Consider the following 19837-nt stretch of genomic DNA (forward strand, 5'->3'; position numbering starts at 1 on the left):
GGGTTTAAATTAGAAAGTGCCCTACATGTTAAAATCACTAATGGGCCTATATTATAATTCAAACTAGTAAACTAGATTCTGTGCCCACGGCTAGTAGCTTAAGAGGGAGGATCCATGTCTTATTCTGGTATCCCTTTCAGTAAAAGGATGCTTTTCTTGGAGGTGCTTTTACTCACCCCACTGTTTCTTCATTCAGACGCAGGATACGGGGTGTGCCCAAGAGGTTTGTTTTTTCCCTACAGTTAACATTAATCAAACATTGAGCTCCATAGAGTCTTCCCAGAACTTACTCATAACTTTACATGGTCTTCCACTTACAGCAATGTCTTTCCCAAATAATGAGCACTGGATTGTGTCCTGCTGCTCTAAGTGTGCAAGAGGGGCTGGGCACAAGGAGCCCCCATCTCCTTGTGCAGCCTTGGGGCACAGATTGTGTCCCTGCATGTAGGAACTGCTGGACTGCTCTCTCTGCACGCTCTGAGGTACATGACACTCCGAAATGAGCAGGGCTATGGCCCAAACTGCCCCCTTTCCCCCCCCCCGCCCCCCCATGTCAGAACAGCTTCCTGAAACTCCCCCTTGAGCAAGGCAGCTCCGGGCTAACTCTAACTCGAAGCTGTGCCATAAAGGGACAACTGCCCTGAACTTGCTACGGTGAGTACATCATTCCAAAAATGACAAAATCTACAGAGGTACAGCAGATTGCAAGAAATGAAATCCAAATAAGGCAATTTGAAACTGTAATACCTCTTGATTTTGGGGGTGCCCTCTTATGGATAGGTGCCCATAAACACTGAAACACTGTTATATACTTGTTGCACAAGGCTACAATTCTTAGCTACAGAGTTGAAGCCCAGTTCAAGACCTACTGAAATCAATGGTGATCAAGAGAAGAGAAAAGATAGCAAGAGATAGAAAAGGGGTGGGCAAGAGTTGGTTTATTAGTTAAATTCTGCCCCTGTTCTTTGAATTATTCTATAGCCTGGTCTTCCTTACAGTTGCTGTTTGGCAAGCTAAGAGCGTGAGCTGAACAAGCCACTCTACCTGATCCCAGGCTCGGCCAGTTTCATGCACCAGGCAGAATTCTTTGAGTTGTCTTTGAAGATGAGCTCTGGTGCATCACAGCACACCAGGAACTGGCCAACATGACTTCAGGGGAACTAAAATGTTCCTGTTTAGATGTGTGTGTGTGTGTGTGTGCAGAGTGCCCCTTCCTAACTTGGGGAGTGGATTGTTCACCATGCATTGCTACAGTCAATTAAATTTACAGTTTCTAGTTCATCTTTCAGAAATTATGTTTTTAAATGAAGTTAATGTGAAGAATTGCACTGCCACGTGTCCTTTGTAGCTGTTGCTTTTACAAATGTTAACTTACTTCCTTTCCACAGAGTGTGTAGTGGCATGCCGTACATTTGTGGAGGTGAATGCTTTGGGCCTAACAGTAGCTGCCCTTAGCAGCTATGATTCCAATATGCGAGCAGCAGCGTATTATATCCTGAGTTCCTTTCGTTCTCACCTGGAAGGAGCTCGCTTTCGAGAACAGAGACAGGTATGAATGTTCTAGATTTAACTTATCCATGATATTAGAACCTGCCGTGGTAGGCACACTAGGGCAAATTCATTCCTCGAAGGGACCCATTCACCAGCCTCTAGTTTCCACTTGCCCTTGGGTGGGGGAGCAAACTGGTTTCTCAAGCCCTGATTCAGTGTGTAGTATTATTATTAGTCTGTCCTCAAAGATGGGATTGTGTTTCTCGCACGCTTTCATTTGTCCCAGAGTTAGCAATTCCCATCTATAGAAATGTATACTTCAGAGTTGATTGAATTCATATAATGGTTTTTTAAAAGATCTGTTATCCGCTTTCCTATTCTGTTTTCTTCGTTCTGTGTTTATTATGATTATAATTAGTGAGCTTTAAAAAAAACCAAAAACCATTTGGAATTCTTAGGACAGTCATTCTGCTGGGATTGTGGCTCGATTTTTTTACTTGTAAAATACAGTTAAGGCCTGTTTTCTCTCACTCCCATTGAGGAACGTCCTGCTGTATTAGCTGGTGATGAGTAATACTAGAGCTTTCTTTTCCTTGTTCTTGTGCTACAGCTGCTGTATGCAATGGATGTTGTGCAAAATGGAATCAGACAACCGAATCTCAGGTTTACTTTCTCTTTGACCCTCTTCGTTGCTAGAGTGGTGCAGCAAATACTGAAGCCAGGTACTGTAGATTAAATTGTGTGTTCTGTGGTTTAGCTTCTGGGGCTAAAGCAGGGAAAACAACACTGCATAGAACGATTAGCTTCAGTGATACTGTAGAATCATAGCATATTGATAAACATAGAAACCATGAGACATGCGATAGCACAGTTGCCACTCCAGCATTTCCCCTGGAAGCCAGATGTAGTGATGCTGCAACTCTACCTCGGTTTCCTCCACTGTCCTTTTGCCTGCTCCAGCTGTGGGTGCGGCCTGGCCCGACCACTTTACAGAGTTCAGCTCCTTGCCGGGCCTTAGAGACTCTTACAGAAATGCCAACACAACTATATAGCCCAGCCAAGCTCAACAGGCCACCTCTTCCTCACAGGCACACCTCAGCTGCTATGGATTTTGAGGGACAGGCTCCTGAGTCCCAAACAACCCCACTGTCCAGGGGCTGGCGCTCTTCTCGCCTCACTCAGGGACAGAGTTGGTGCTAGGCATTTGCAAGCCCTAAGCAGGAATATTCTCCTCTCCCCAACACATACTAAAAAAGCGTATGGGGGTCCCCTTGAGCTGCTTGGGGCCCTAATCAATTGCTTAGTCTGCTAATGCCTAGCACCGGCTCTGCTCAGGGGTTCAAGCATGCAGGTCATCACAGTTCCTGTCTTCAGTCAGGCTCCTTGTCATCCACAGGACAGCCTGTCTGCTGTACTCCCTCCACACCAGCCTCCAGCTGCTGGACTTCCCTCTTTAAATTTCCCTTTCAGGCTTAACAGCCAACCCTGATGTAGCAGAGTTTGACTAATTAAGCCTCAAATTGCTGCTTAACCCTTTCCAGTCAGGGACAGAGTTTATGCACCCTATCATGCAGGCCTTCAAATGTTTTGAGGAAAAACCTTCATTAGAATCTAAATCTCATGCACTGACTTACTGGAGGTGTGGAAAGTGTCTTGCCTTGTGTGCAAGTGGTTGCCAGTTCAGCTCCCATCTAATCTGTTGCAGAGGAGATGGATATTCTCTTCACAAATTTTGGGCTCAATTCAGGAATAACAGGGTGAAAATGAATGGCTTATGTTATACAGGAGATTAGACAAGATGATCTAATGGTCCTTTCGGGATTTAGAATCTATGTGTGCATGCCTGACTTAGTCATGTGAATAGCCTGATCTCTGTGCAAGCCATGTAGGATATTTGCATGCTTAAATCCAGGCATTAACACGTGCATCTCCAGATTTGGCCATAATACAAAAGTTAAAAAATGTGGTCTGTGGAGACCTGGTAATTTGCACGGTGCTGGCTCTCCTCTGTGTTTACATCTAAAAATATAGGAAAATACTTTCCTTGTTTTACTTTTCCATTTGGTTAGTTACTGTAATTGCCACAAGAATGTTTATAGGATCATATATGGGAGGAGAGGTGGTCTATAGTATTGCAAGTAGGATCAGAGGTGTCCACTAGACAATCTCTTCTAAGCTGTGGTTCACACTATGGAAAATGTTGCAGAATCCCTGCCCTAAATGGCTATTTTTATCAAATATATAAAATGTGGAATAGCTGAATAATGTTTCAGTGATGTGTTTCTTCGGTACCGATGTTTTCCTGTAAGCTAAAACCAGTGATTGCATGGTCTGGAATTTGTCCATGATTCTGAGTTTGCTTTTCCTTTAACACTCTTCACTGTGCTTGGAATCCTGTATTTTTTATGAGATTCCGTGGGGCTTCTCTGTGAATATCACTGAGGGGTTTGCTTTTAACTCTGTAGTAGATTTTTATTTCTGAGTGAAGGCTAACTTTGGAAGTATTGAGAATTGACCAACGTTAAATATTCATGTGATCATCTGCTTGGGGCATTCTCTGGTTGTGTATTTTTGTTTTAAGGAAAATTAAGGGTGATCAACAATACCTTTACTGTTACAGTATGAGAACATCATACTTGCCACAAGTGAAATGTTTCTGACATCTACGGAGGCAATATAAAGTGTAGATCCCACTTCATCAGTGAGATTGTGAATGTGCACGCTTAACTTTCCCTCCTCAGCAATAACCACTGAAATCTGTTCACAGAGGAGCACATGTACACAAAGATAAATAAATTCCTTCTGTCGCATCAGTATTTGGACTTGAAGAAAGTACCGGGATTTTATCAGCTTTTCTACAGCTTTGATTTTGAGGTAATGTGAGATTCATGTCCTGTATGTTTCATAAACCTTCGGAGAGCAATATGTTGCCTGGCCTACCTAGTATTATGACTTGAGGGTGTTAATGTCTAGCAATCAACCAAAAAATCCCAGAAATTTTCTACTCAACATTTGTAATTATTTACTGGCATTTTTGTTTCATTTTTATTTCATATAAATATTTATTATCTCTATTGTGGTAGTGCCTAGTGGGCCCAATTAGGAATCAAGGCTCCATGATGCCAGGCACTGTGCAAACACAGAATGAAGATCTAGTCCCTGCCCTGAAGAGCCTACAGTGATAGTCTAACCTAGTTATTAATGCTGAATTCAGTGAAGATATTTTAGAAATAGCAACCTTGTAAGTTTTGTGTCTGATCACATTTGCCCCGTTGACCCATTATTCCTGCAGAAATCTGTCTGTTGGTTACATTTTGTGGTGGTAAAAACTGAAAAGAGGAAGTCAGGAAAAGTTGATGTTGCCACTTGTAGGAAACCATATTGTTTGTGCTGAGGCTTTTCCCAGCATGCTTTAAAATCGGTGACTATGGTACTTCTTCTGTGTGGTTTCCAGCACAAAACGGAACGTGAGTGGGTTCTTGGGCTTCTTGGAGAAGGACTGCGAGACAAGCACTGCTATGAGCTGTATGACTATCAGAGGATTTTCCATGTCATTTTGTGCTTCTTCAACAGTCCACTGTGTGATGAAGCCTCCCAGGTAATTAAAAGAAGAAAAATGTAAAACTTCAAGCAAATTAAGAAGGGACATGTAGATGCTCTTCTTTCAAACTTACTATTATTCAATTCTATGGGGGGAAATACCCACTTACATCAAGACTATGTGCCACAGTCTCATCATGGACCTGCAGCATTTTTCACCAGCTGACAGTAATGGTCAATGGCCTCATCTACACCAGTGACACTAACATTCAAAACTCTAATTTGTGCACTTTCAGTTGCGTAGTTGGGCCTTTGTCCTTTTTAGGATGGTTCATAATCATCAATTCCACCTTCACTGTACCCTAAAGTTATAATATTAATAGCTTGCTTTGTTGTTATTGAGTCATTATACCTGAAATGCAACCTGTTTATAAGTTTGTCAGAAATGAAGGGCTCAGTCCTATAGGTGATTGAATTATTCCTCCAAGACGTGGGTAGATACGGAGTGGCCTGCTGACACAGTGAGCTAATGCACTAGTTTTATATCCTGGGGAAGCAGCCAAACAGAATTTAATGAGGTCAGTCTGATTCCTTCATTAATTTTACCTATCTCCAAATAGAAGCATATTGGGGACATACTTTCTGTGATGAGCATCTTGTCCAATAACATAGGGGCCATCCTTACAATGGAGAAAAGTGGAGGCTTATGTCAGTATTTTTAAAACTGAGTGATTCTGTTTCCTCAATTTTTGGACACCCAACTTGAGTCATCTTAAAGAAGCCTAACTTTCAGAAAATATAGAGCATCCACCCTTGAAAAATCAGGTCCTTTATGGTGTCTGAAGTTGGGTGCTCAGAAATGGAGGTATCCAAAATCACTAGTTGCCTTTGAAAATCTTGACTTAAAAATAAAAAAGTATGTTGTTGCCTGGGCACTGCTTCTCTTTAATGATTCTAATATATCTGCCTAAAAATTAGAAAGTCTGCTGTCCTTTGGCCGTTCTGAAGAACTTGAAATGGTTTGTTACAGTGTTTGCCTTTATTAGATTAGATACTGTCCACCAATTTTTCTAAATAGTTCACTTTTTTATTTCAGTATTATATTTACTTCTGGATGAGTGGATATTTTAATAGCTGCCTCTATTAGCTATCCCTCTAAAAATACATTTTACAAACATTTTTGTTTACTTATATCACAAAATGTATAACAATTGGCGGTCCAAGTAGAGGAATGTCATAAGTGATGCAATAATAACAAATACCTTGTACTCCTAATAACACTGCAATCCAGGCACTTTACAAAATCTCAAAACACTATACAAAAATTAACTCATTATGCCTCACAACACTCCTGGAAGGTAGGTATCATTATTGCCATTTTATAGATGGGGAAACGTGAGATGTACTGAAATTAAATAGCTTGCCTCTGGTTACATAGCAAAAGCTAAACATAAAAGCCATGTCTCCTGACTACCAGTTCTGTGCTTTAACTTCTAGACAGACTTCCTTTCTGTGGCCCTATTCAGCAAAGTACTTAAGCATGTACCTAGCCTTCAGTAGTCAGTAGTAGCCTTCAGTAGTCAGTAGTAGTTTGCTTTGATGCTGCTTATCTGTTTAAGTTCAGTGAGGAACGGGTGCCTACGTCTCTGCGATATATCATCAAAACTAGTGTCTGTGTGGAAGGTTATAGGGTGCAGTCTGGCATTCTCCCTGTCTTGTCGTTGTTTTCCTTTGAATAAAAGCTTACCAAACAATTAGATGCCTATTCTATCATTCCTAAATGTTTATACTAGTGAACTAGCCCACAGCTATAGTTTATTGAAATAAAAGTATATTTTTTGTTTTCCGTTTCAGAGTCACATTCTGGAAATACTGCAAAATGCTGCATGTATCACTAAAGCTGCCTATCAACTGATACGAGACCATAGCCTCTTAACCTGGATATTATATATTCTGGAGAAAAGGTACGTAAAAGGGGGATGTTGTTGTAATGAGAAATAATTGTACTCTTTGTGGAGTATTTGTGTAATTGAAAATGAATATAAGGGATTATTCACCCATCTGTATGTCTGAAAGAGACTTACATAGAGGTATCCCGTGAGTACTCATGGTACTTCCACACATAAATGCCATCCTTAGGGTGAAAGAACTTGTTGAACCCTAAAATGTTATCTCGTGTTGTTTAAATTTTGGGGGTTGTTTTTTAGGAGTTTCTCACAAAGGTACTATCAAGATGACATATTAGGATAGCGCATTAGCCATTCACTCCTTCAAATGTTGCCTTAGGCACCCAATCCTGCAATGACCTCTGCATGGCTGTTAATTTGATCCTCTATCCTGAACTGGCTGTAATCTCAATCTCAATCTCTCTCTCTCTCTCTTTCTCTCACACAATTTTTACCAGCTACAGGATCAGGAGAATCTGTGCTAAAAACAGACTGAGCATGCTCCCAGCCCCCACCTCCTGATAGATTTGCAGAGCATAAACCCTGTAGGTTTTTCAAGTGCCCAGAGCAGGGCACAACTATTTATATCCCTTTTAGGCACCTTTCTTCACACCTGTCTGGAAGTGGAAGCCTGGATTTGGCCCAATATGCACAATACTTATTTTGTGATTAGATTAGAAAGCATCTTGCTTGCCTATGATCAAGCAACAGGGGTATTGTTTCTAATTATGTGGGATGGGTCACTGACCTCCAAGGTAATGAGTAATTGACATAAGAATAGCTTTTGTTGTGTTAATAAAATGCGGACAATCGATTGATGATCAACGTGCAGACACCTATAATAGATCTTTTAATGGAAAAAGAAAGATTGATTGACCTGTCCTCCTAAAGCAGTGGTGGGCAACCCATGGCCTTCAGGCCGCATGCGGCCTGTCAGGGTAATCCGCTGGCTGGCTGCGAGACAGTTCGTTTACATTGACCGACGGCAGGCATGGCCGCCCGCAGCTCCCAGTGGCCGTGGTTCACCGTTCCTGGCCAATGGGAACTGCGGGAAGCGGCTTGAGCCAATTTGTCCAATTTGTTTTTAAAAGCTTCCAAGGATGGTGACTTTACTCCCTCCCCTGGAAGCCTATTCCAGAGCTTAACTATCTTTATAGTTAGGAAGTTTTTCCTACCATCCAACCTAAAACTCCCTTGCTGCAGATTAAGCCCATTGCTTCTTGTCCTGCCTTCAGTGGACATGGAGAGCATTGATTACAGTCCTTTTTATAACAGCCCTTAACGTATTGAAAGAGTATTATGTTTTTCAAGACTAAACATGCGCAATTGTTGTTTAACTTTTCCTGATAGGTCAGGTTTTCTAAACCTTTTATCATTTTTGTTGCTCTCCTCTGAACTCTCTCCTAATTTGTGGCACCCAGAACTGGACATAGTACTCCAGCTCAGGCCTCACCAGTATGGGAAAATTATCTCCTGTGTCTTACATACAACATTCCTGTTAATACACCCCAGCATCATATTAGCCTTTTTGCAGTTGCATCACGTTGACGACTCATATTTAGTTTGTGGTCCACTGTAACACCCAGATCCTTTTTCAGCAGTACTACTGCCTAGACAGTTATTCCCCATTTTGTAGTTGCGCATTTGATTTTTCCATTCCTAAGTGAAGTACTTTGCACTTGTCTTTATTGAATTTCATCTTGTTGAATTCAGACCAATTCTCCAATTTGTCAAGGTCATTCGGAATTCTAATCCTGTCCTCCAAAGTGCTTGCAACCCCTCCCAGTTTGGTGTAATCTGCAAATGAAAAATCCTTAATACAAACCATAAGAGAAACTCTTGTTTTAAACACTAATTGATTTAAAACAGATGGTGGCCGTTGCGTAGTTTTCAGTTTTATGGATTGCTTTGGAAAATTATTCAGATTTAATGAAAGATATAGTTGAGTCAAAAATCACTAGTTCTATTTATGGACCTTTGCCAGAAAGCTCTGTCAATTCCTCATAATAATAATAATTTAATATGTAGCTCTTATAAAGCGTTACAAAAGAGGTGACTTGTCTGAGGTCACTCAGTAGGCCAGTGGCAGAGTGGGCAATAGAACCTAGGTCTCCAGAATTCCAGAGCAATGCTGTATCCACTAGGCTACACTGCCACCCATAGAAGTGTTTTTTATTATATGCCATCCAAACAGGAAATGTTGGGCATTCTCAATGTATGGGTGAAGCCTGGCAACCAAGGCCTCAATCCTGCAATGAGTTCTACCTGGGTAGAATCCTCAGCCCACTTGGAGCTCCATTGAATCTAGGTCTGCCTGCATGTTCAGGGCCCCAAATGCCAACATGTGGCTCCTTCTAGGAGATGGATTGGATGGTGATCGGGTCAGTTTCTGCCTTCCACAAAAGCATTTTTGTTTGTCTTTCAGGTTTCTGGAAAACAAGTTGCTAACCAGTGTAATCTCCTTAGTCCACACTCTGTGGATAACAAATTTAGGAAACAAAGGAAGGGCGATGCCACTTCAAACTCCTTGCAAAAAAAAGCCGCAGGAGAAACAGAAGTTCCTTCCTCTTCAGTTTATAAATGAGTTTCTGTATGTTTTGATCATGCTTGTTAAACACATTCGGTAAGTCTTTTCCAATCAGGTTTCCAGGCTTATGTGATCACGTTGTTATTCAGTTTGACATATATTAGGCCAACATGAATTCACTTAATCTCTGATAAATTAGCCCTTTTCCCCTTAATTTTAAATGGTGATAAATGAACCTGGGGGGAGAAACTTCTGCAGAAAGATTTTGCTTTTAAAAATATTAACAATGAAGTGGTGACTGTGAGGTGACTCATGTTCTAAGTACTGGATATGTAGTTTTTAAAAGGGCAGCATTATGTAATTTGTCCTTTTCCTGCTAGATCAGAGCCTAAATCCAGCACTTCAACTCCCTGAAAAGCTTCAAGCTCACTCTGCCTGAGCAGTGGCCACAGTCTGGACAGTGAGTGGCGCAGTCTCCGTGGATGAGTTCTGCTGGGCCCCTACTTGATGTTTGGGCAACATCCTCAAAGATATTTAGACTACGAACTCCCACTGAAATCAATGAGAGCTAGGTGCCTAAATACCCCTGAGGAACTGAGGGTTGGTCTATACCTTCTGAAGACCCCACTGACTGGGTTTGCATGCATTACCTGATGCAGCCTTGGTTAGCGAGTGGTCTGTGTGGGAGAATCAGGCTCAGGCAAAGTGGTATAGGGAGGTATAGGCTAACAATGCAAAATTTTCAAAAATGACAGAGTGTTTCAGGTGCCTGAGTCACTTTTGAAAATGTTACCCAGAAAAATTTTTCTCCAGCTCTGGCAGTTCTTCCCCTGGGGGAGCCTGTCTGTGTGCTGGCAGCTGGAAGGGGGTTGGGTGCAAATTTCCTTGGATCTGGACTGACTACCAGCTGCCCGACTGACAGAGGAAGAGGATTTATTACTATTATTTATCATTTGTCTTCTCTGTTTAGATCATAAGCCCTTGGGGCAGGGAGTGTGTCTGTTTGTACAGCATCTAACACAGTGGGGCACTGAGCTTAGCCTCTAGTTGCTACCATACAAATAATAAATAGTTATAGTCATCGTTAAGCTTTTTAAAGCTGACACTAGGGAGTTAGCTCCATACTCGTGAGTATGTGGCTGACTCACATAGTTGGCTTTGAAAAATCTTAGCCAATAATAGTAATTGTGCGAGGTATAGAATACAGATGTAATAAAAAGACAGTCCCTTTCTCAAAGGGTTTACAGTCTTCCCCTGATGCCTTTTGACATTTATGCTGAGAGAACAGACAAACCAGGTCACGGTGAGCAAGGAGAGATGACAAGGAAACTGGTGATGTTTGGAACAATAAGCAGGGGTGTAATTCCACCATAGCCATTCATTCAGATGGGTGTTTGTCACATCATGAAAAATAAATTTTTTGTTCTTCCCTCTTGAAGTTTGAAAACTAATGTAAAATAAATACTTTCAGATGAAGCACCAGAGCATTTCCCACACTACTGTGTGCTCTTTGGCTTCTACTGTTACCTTTTCCAGGCTGCAGGTAATCTGTAGAGCAGATTTTTGGTGTATGTGGGGTTTTTTGTCTGTCTGACCCATCAGACGCGAATGGGGAGAAGCAGCAGACATTCAGTCAGAGTGAGATTAAATGTCTCTTGCATCCTAAGAAACTAATTTAAAAAATCAGAGGACTTTAAATAGCCGTGTATTTAGCTTTTTTCTTTTGGTTAACATGTAGAAAAATATATTTTGTGAATTTTTTTAAAATCTCCGTTTTCTTTTTGAAATAGGACCAACTTGGATTTTGCCACGCTCACTCAGTTTTTCAGTACGTTCAGTTCTGTGCTAGGATACCGAGCTACCGTTGTTGAGGCCTTCAGACAAATGGGCAGATTTACTGTAAATGAGAGTGTCCTTTCAAACAAAGATGTCCTCATGCTCTTGCATAAGTGGAGCATCATTGAAAGAAATCTGCAGCTCCAAGAAGATGTGCAAACAACTGCTCAAAAATATCAAGTCAAAGAGCTGCTTAGTAAGTATTAAAAATGTTGGTTTAAAAGCGCATCGGTTGCAGTGATTTTTAACATTGTTTAAACAAATAAAAGCTCTCAGAATCCACTTTTAGGAACCCAGATTTCCAAAGGAAACCACTTTTAAAGTAAGAAAAAAATCAGTAATAAATCAAGTATTGTGGTTTTAAAAATATATTGTATTATATTTTCACATGAAAGTAAATGCCGTTTTTAAAAAATTGTGTGGAGACTTAGTCATCAGCTTGCCATAATAAACTCAGTGTTCAAAATATTCTGTCTGACAAAATGACATAATGACTGTGGCAGATTGTGTGGACAATATTTTCTGGAGTTTTGGCAGCCTGTTTGTATCTGTTGTTTGTTCTGTTAGTGAGTATAAGCCTTGCAACAGAAATATCTGATCAAGAAGCCAACTGGTTAATCAGCTGGAATGATGAAATTCTGACCCAAACAGTTTTACTGGGTGGTCTCCTCCATTTAATAAAGTTGCAGCATTTGCAGCCAAAGCCTTGCAGTGTTCTGAGAGTGCATGAGAACCTAAAAACGAAATTAATTTGAAACTGGGTATAAGGAAATTGACTAGTCTATTTTCATTGTCCATGCTGAGAGAAATACAAAAAGTAAAGGAACAGCACAATGAGTGAAAGGCAAATTAAACTTTTTACCGCTCTTTCCATTTCAATAATATATAAGGATATTGGGGCGAGAGGGGGAAGAGGTGTATATTTTTTTTAATCCAGTACAGCAGGATCAGCGATACTGTAGTTTTTACAGAATGTGTTCTCACTTAACAAAGTGTATACAATATATTAAAAGCCCATCAAATTTGAAAAGATGTCAAAAATATTTTTTTTAGGTATTTCTAGGGATTCTGTATATTTGCCTGTGCCATATTATTAACATATATATATATATTATATATATATATATAAAATTTTAGTTTAGTGAATTATGTTTGCATTTGTTACCATTTCTATAGTTAAAGATCAATTATTGTGTCCAGTTTCATTCTCCAGCCCTCAGCAGTTTATAAGACAGTCACAAAAGTTCCCTTTGACATGAAATGTTGCTGTTAAAATCACCTGCTGGGGTTGATATTAATTTTTTTTAGTAATCAAAATTGGTTTAAATCCATTTCATTTATTGTAAAATAGCGATTTCTGATGACTTTCCAGATTTTTCAGAATTAGGATCTCTGACAATACCCCATTCAATACTGATGCAGTAGAATAAATGCATTGCTGCTGTTTACAAGCTTTACTGCTTTGATAATATAACTAGCAATTAATTGAACTGAAAGTCTCACATAACCTTACATGAAAGTCTAAGCTTTCGCGAGATCAGGGCCAAACTACATCCTGTGGACGTGGGGCCCAGTGAAGTCAATGGAAAGACACCCATTGGCTTCATTGAGCTTTGAATCAGGGCCCTAGTGAAATAATTTCACCCTTTGCCATTAGAGGCTTTAATTCAGCAAGGTACCTAAGCATGTAACTTAACTTTTTAAGTACACAAATACTTCCATTCACTTAGGTCGGGTTGTTGAATCAGACCAGAAGCATGTACCTTGCAACCTCCCAGCAGCTGTAATGACACAAGGCCATCCTCCCTGCATTATAGTGACAAGAGAGGTTTTTGGAGGGTTTGAGACTTGTTTTTATTTTTTCCATTTACAGAAAATATTAAAGAAAAGAACAAAGGTCAAGTCCCATTTCGCCCTTCATCTCGCCATGTTCGGAAAATGGATGTGGTAGAAATAGAGGAAGAAACTGACTCAGAGCTGAAGGTCTCAAACTTAGAGAAATGTAGAGACCATCTGGAGTCCATATTGGTTCATTGGGAGCCTGTTTATCCAGCCCCAGTTGCTAAACTTCCAGAGGAACGGCTTGAATCTACTGATCCAGAGAATGAAACTATCAGTCTTACATGTGCAATTGCTTACATAGTAACCAAATGGCTAGTGAAGTCCATGGTGGATCATAGCCTCAATATACAAAATGTATTTTTCACTCTGAAGTGGCTAAACAGTAGCATTTTGCCACACCCTCCGGCAGTGCGGGAGATTCTTAGGGATGCCACACTGAAAAGTAGTATCTTTAAGCTTTACAACAGAATCTGTGAAGCCAACAAAGAGAAGTCATCAAACATTGAAGAGCTCTGTTTGTTTAGTACAATCATGCTTCACTTTCTGGATACTCAGGGGTTGACTAACGCCAGTTGTCATAAGGTGGTGAAAATGTTCTGCCTGTCAGCAATGAAAGAGAAGGACGAGATCAAGAAAGGTAACTTGTCCTTTTTTTGTTTACACCCAGTAACAAGGCAGAGGAGTAGATAACAGTAGTTGTGAACTTAAGTATTTTTCATTCATCAAATGTTTTTGAAATCTGTCTTCGCTAAGATGGAGGATCATCACTTCAGAAAGCCAAGTCTTTCCCAAAAAGATAGCCTATTGGTCATCAATTAATATAGAATATGGTCTTCACCTCACAAGAATATTTGATATAACATTAGTCCCGGTCCCCAAAAGAAGCTGTTGTCTTGGATTAAATTTGCCTTGCTGCATTATGTATATGAATATCTGAAGTTGTATTGGGAAAATATTCTTGCACCAAGAGTCACATTAGACATGTTTGCATGACACCAGTTCTGTCCATTTGTTGACAAAAGTGGTTGCTAAGGGTATAATTAGCTATATTCAAAGATGTCCGAGGCTTCCACTAAAAAGAGGGTATTTTCTATTAGAGGTGGGAAGCGGATGGTCCAAGATGAGCACAAAAAATTAATATCACTTTAAAGGAAAGGATTAGCGAACTCTAGCTTTAAAAACTGTTTTGAAAGGGAAATTTTGGTAAAATAGATTTTCCATGTTACTGTTTTGAAACTGAAGAGTATCTATTCTGATTCCTTTTTTCCTCACTTTTGTTTCACAGCTTCTTGTGTATTCCTGGCTTCTGTTTACATTGGGGACATTTGGCTTGGAGCACAGGAACCAGATATGTTTATAAGCCATGTCAAATTGATCTGTGGTGGTACAGATGGTAAATTAAATGGTGATGACAAGAAAATGCACAGACAAGCGGAAGAAGCCATGGTATCTCTTTGCAAAGACATTTATTTAGCTATTTTGGGGCATTAATTCTCTATACTGACTCGTACTCAAAATGTCAAACCTATGTCATCACTGCTGGTAACCATGAAATCCTCTTTGAATTGTACTGTGTACAAATCTAACTTGTTTTCCATACACTTCCACAAGCCCAGAAAAAGAGAGCAAGACTTAAAAGAATTCTGTACACGGAGAATCTAGCAGTAGAATATTCAAGCAGTGTTTGCTCTTTCTTTTGCAGACAAGGGCAAGGTGGGATGCTGGAGCTATGATGTAACTTATACTGCAAACATTTTTTACTTTCTAAAATACTAAAAAGAAAAATTGCTGATTACTGCAGTGCCTCCAAACTCATTTTCATTTCCCCACTGGCCAGAGAACACAAGTCCTAGCCATCAGAACCAAGGAGGAGACATTACTATGGCAAAGACCTATGTTCTCACACTTCTGAAGAGATGAGGGATGGTCTTCTATGTGCTTATCTGTGTCCTAACCACTGCTTTTCCAGAGAGTGGGGATGAGTGTTTCTGAAGCAGACCCAACTTCTGCATCATAGAGAGAGAAAAATGTGAACCTGAGTCTCCTGTGTAACAGTGACATGCACTAGGTTACTCCTGACTAGGACAGTCTAAAGACTCAGATTTCAATCGGATAATGATTGGTCCTTCTGCCTGTTTTCTCAGTAAAAGCATAAGGCTTTGGTACTGCTTCACTTATGTTAAATCCAAGTGTTGCTTTCTTCAAATTAAGACAAAAAAAATAGTATAATTGACCAAAACAAGACCTAAATGAATTGTTCCTCATCAATTCAAATTGTATTCTGCTGCACATTGTTCATGAAATCTAATTAAAGATTTCTTGAACAAGACCTGGAAGGGGCAATTTAATGTACCATTTCAGATATGCAAACATGGAGATACTGCATTTCAAGCTTTGAAATGTAAAACAGGGTTTTTTATAATGCCTCATATGTGCTATGCATAGGTACAGATTTCTAACTCAAAGTGAAATCAGATATACACACTCCATTTAATGTTTATAGAATCTGTTTTTAATACAAGTGTAACATTTCACGTTCACATCATAGTATGGAATTATATTTTATATGTTAATATATTCTGAAATATAATTTATTTTCTTGTAGTTTTTATTCATAGTATCAGTCTATTTGAAGATGATTTTTAAAAAATATAAAACCATTCTCTTTGCTTGTTCAGTGAAAATATATTTTATTCCAAAGGGCCCATCAGGGGTTGTACAGTCATACAACTTAGGCCTAAAATTTGACAACCATTTAAAATGATGGGAATGTTCTTTTCAATTAAAAAAAAAAGCATTTTATTTTATTTTTTTTAAAAAGAAAGTTCACTGTTGCCAAGAAGTAGGATATTAAAGCCATAGCTGCCATTTTGGTGTGACATACGAAAAATAACATGTGAGCTGCACCCAGCAACCAAGAGAGAACTTTATTCTCAGACCTTTATGTAGTGCTAACACAGGGATCAGCAACCTTTGGTATGTGGCCCGTCAGGGAAATCTGCTGGCAGGCCGGGATGGTTTGTTTACCTGCCACACCCGCAGGTTTGGCCGATGACAGCTCCCACTGGCCGCAGTTTGCCGTTCCAGGCCAATGGGGGCTGCGGGAATCGGCGAGGGCTGAGGTCTGTGCTGGCCGCTGCTTCCCGCAGCCCCCATTGGCCTGGAACGGCAAACCGCGGCCAGTGGGAGGTGAAATCAGCGGAACCTGCGGATGCGGCCGGTAAACAAACCGTCCTGGCCCGCCAGCGGATTTCCCTGACGGGCCGTGTGCCAAAGGTTGCCAATCCCTGTGCTAACACATTGCTGTTGCTTATGCTGGTACAGAGACACATTTCTTTTTTAAATGGTACTTTCAAAAACATTAACCAGAAGGAAACTCCTTATCATGTAAATGAGCTGACAAGTTAAAACTATTACAGTTTGGCCTGTGAAGGACATACAGTTCACATAGACTTTTATCAGTGGGGCTTATCTAAATCTTCATTTGGGCACTTTTAAAAATAAGGATTGATTTCCAACTGGTGAGCTGCAATCTGTTCTACAAATGTGGTAATTAGGTACTTTTAAAAATACTGGGTAAGTGGCCAAACATCTTTAAAAGTTCATATGATCTATTGAATGATTTGTTTTACTGCCCCACTATAAATGCTTTCTAAGTAAACTGTTTATGTGGGCACTTAATTTAACATTTAAAAATATATTAAAAAGATAAAAACAATGAGGAGTCCGGTGGCACCGTAACAAGACTAACAAATTTTTTTGGGCATAAACTTTCATGGGTAAAAACCCCCACTTCTTCAGATGTGGAGTTTTTACCCACAAAAGCTTATGCCTAAATAAATCTAAAGGAGTACTTGTGGCACCTTAGAGACTAACCAATTTATGCCATAAGTACTCCTTTTCTTTTTGCGAATACAGACTAACACGGCTGCTACTCTGAAACCTAAATAAATCTGTTAGTCTTTAAGGTGCCACCAGACTCCTCGTTGTTTTTGTGGATGCAGACTAACATGGCTACCCTCTGATATTAAAAAGATATAACAGCAATGTCAATAAAAAACAAATGCAATGAATATACCCAAGAAAACTAATCTACATTTTGAACCAAGGAGCTGCACTACTTTAAATAAAGTAAGTTGCCAATTTTGGCCCTGGTCCTACAGTGAGAACTGTGTCGACGGATCACCACTGAAGTCAATGGGGCTTTTCATGAGAGGGTCACCCTTAGTTCTCATTGTAGGGGTCAAAGCCTTTAAAGTTCAGTAAAGATGTGATCCCATTGTCCATTGATGGATTCTGTGGACTTTGAATTGGGTCTAAACGTACTTCCCTTTGTGTACCGCGTGTGAAATGGATTTCTAGTTTTTAGCAGCAGTTGGTATTTCTCAGGATTTAAAGTAGACCAGGAAAGATGTGGCTCAATGGTAGTACTACAGCCCTGGGGCATTCTGACTGGTTCAGCAAGGGGTTGCTGAACTAACAAGAGAAAAGAATTTTAGGCCTCTAGAGTGGAGGTTTCTTAATAGGCTGATTCAGTAGAAATTAGGATCCTTTGAGAGTCATTTGGCATTAAGATTTTTTTTTTTAAGGAGCTCAGCTTGATTTTGAAGCATATATTGGGACAGGACTTGAGTCCTACTGCTGTGGAGTTTGTAGCCTACAGAAGGGGGTAGAACTCTAGCAAACCATGAAACCTGGCAAACCATGAGGAGGAGCATTCACCTTCAGAAAGTATGTGAAGAAAAGTCCACACTGAGAGGATTGGTAAACTTGAGATGCCCAGAAATTGGTGTAGGTAGGAATGTCACCAGAAGGGAAGCTATTCTTCCCCAGAAGTATTTAGCATTTTTTAAGGGGTGGACTGCATTTTAGTATATTTAATATTAGTTTGTTTTCCAGGTTAGGTTTATTCTGTATATAATGCTATTGTTTTCTTAAAGTAATTTAAAAACATATTTTATTTCCTTGTTCTTTGGACTTTGTATAAAAAATAATAATCCATCTTAAGTTTCCATATCACGCTGAACTGTTACATACAATGTCAAGGAAATAATAGAGTATAAGTAACTTAAGTGGGTCTGTGCTTGAATCATGCCACATTGTAACTAAAAAAGAGAACCCCAGTTGATTGAGTGATTTAACATACTTCAGCAATCCCCTTAGAATCCATCCATTGCGAATAGTTCTTGATACCAAGTAGATCTCTGTCACAGGCTATCATTAGTCAATGAGGAGGATGTCCACCAGTTCAGACTGAAGGCCTGAGCAGGTCAATTGGTGCAGTGATCTGTTAGCACCACTTAAGCAGAAAAACATCCAGGGTGAAATCTTGGCCCTATTGAAGACAATGGAATTTTGCCAGGATTTCACCCCAAATATTTATTTATTATGTCAGCCATGAACCCTGCCAAGTATCTCATGCAGTACTCTCCAATCTAATAAAAGAGGAGCACATTTGAGGAAAAAAGGGGGAAGGCTGCGGTGGCCATATCTATTTGCCTGTTAGAAAGTGAGGTGCTTCGACATTTCCTTGCTAATAACCTGCCTACAATTCCTGCAATCATTTCCACAGTCACCCACCTGGTCCATGACTCAGTGTGACTCAAGCCACTTTAACCCCTGGTATTTCTAAGTCTATTGCTGATAGATAGACGTGCTTTAAAAAATATTCTACAGTACTATTTGCAGTATCACCAACCCCCAACATTAAATCATGACGATATTTTTTTTAAAGGTTATGTTGCCTGGTCTCTCTGATTTTTGAACTGCCCTTGTCCATCCTCAGTGTGTGTGAGACAATTAGAATTGCCAGTTCCCAGATTTGTAGCATATGGTGATTCCATGGCCTGCTTGATGGTACGGAGCTTCCAGCTTCTCTCCAAACCCCACAGTTCTAATTAATTAATTCTGTGTCCCACCCAGCCCAGCAATTATTTATGCAACCCTCACATCAGTACTGCTCCCTAGCCCCCACATCATCTTGTCCTTGCCAGAATCGCCTCTGCTCATCCTACAGCCTTAAGAGTTCTTCACCCCTCTCTCCCCGGCCCTTCCCCCTTCTCCTTCCTAGGCCTGGGGGTGGGGAAGCTCCAGTGGTCTTCACCCACCTTTTCCTTCCCAGGGCTGGTGTTGTAGGGATGGAATGGGAGGAGGAGGGGCCAAGACTAGACTGACCCATTGTTCACAGGAGGAAAGAGGAAATTCCCTCCTCCTTAATCCTGTCCTGTAAGAATGGTGTCGGCTGCTCCCTCTCACTCCTACCTGACCCAAAAACCTATCTGGTTCCTAAGAGCAGGAGGAGTGAAAGTTATGCCTATCTTCTGCATCAGATCTGATTGGCTGCTCTTCCCCAGGAAGCAGAAAAGTTGGAGGGGGTTTTACTTTTCCTCCAGACAGAGGGTTGGAGTTTCTCATGTCATCACCAGACTGGCTCCAGCCCTGGCCAAAATCACGTTGATTGTGAAGAAATCCCAAGAGTTGGTAACACTGCAAGTTGTTGCGCTGATAATAAAACAGTCAGAAGTAAAAGACTACAAAGTTTTCATCTGACACCAAGGTAGCAATCAAATAATGGCAGAGTTTCAGTGTTAACATTTTCCTTCTGGTTATTACTTTGGTATTAAAGCAGACTAGAAATTGGTTTATACAGTCTTTC

At 40.3% G+C, this 19837-nt stretch overlaps 1 protein-coding gene across 1 annotated transcript in view; it reads left to right on the forward strand.

Annotated features, from left to right (window-relative positions):
* Positions 1 to 15649, forward strand: part of URB1 (URB1 ribosome biogenesis homolog) — a 71634-nt gene extending 55985 nt beyond the window's left edge. Inside the window, exons 30-38 of the mRNA XM_074970766.1 lie at positions 1389 to 1549; positions 2102 to 2213; positions 4259 to 4365; positions 4946 to 5089; positions 6886 to 6995; positions 9403 to 9600; positions 11295 to 11536; positions 13214 to 13819; positions 14468 to 15649. Of these exons, the coding sequence (XP_074826867.1) occupies positions 1389 to 1549; positions 2102 to 2213; positions 4259 to 4365; positions 4946 to 5089; positions 6886 to 6995; positions 9403 to 9600; positions 11295 to 11536; positions 13214 to 13819; positions 14468 to 14673 (1886 nt within the window). The 3' untranslated portion in view covers positions 14674 to 15649. The remainder of the gene's footprint in view (positions 1 to 1388; positions 1550 to 2101; positions 2214 to 4258; positions 4366 to 4945; positions 5090 to 6885; positions 6996 to 9402; positions 9601 to 11294; positions 11537 to 13213; positions 13820 to 14467) is intronic.
* Positions 15650 to 19837: the final 4188 nt, after the last annotated feature.

The sequence above is a fragment of the Natator depressus genome, chromosome 1 (genome assembly GCF_965152275.1).
Source record: "Natator depressus isolate rNatDep1 chromosome 1, rNatDep2.hap1, whole genome shotgun sequence".
Taxonomy (NCBI): Eukaryota; Metazoa; Chordata; order Testudines; family Cheloniidae; genus Natator; species Natator depressus.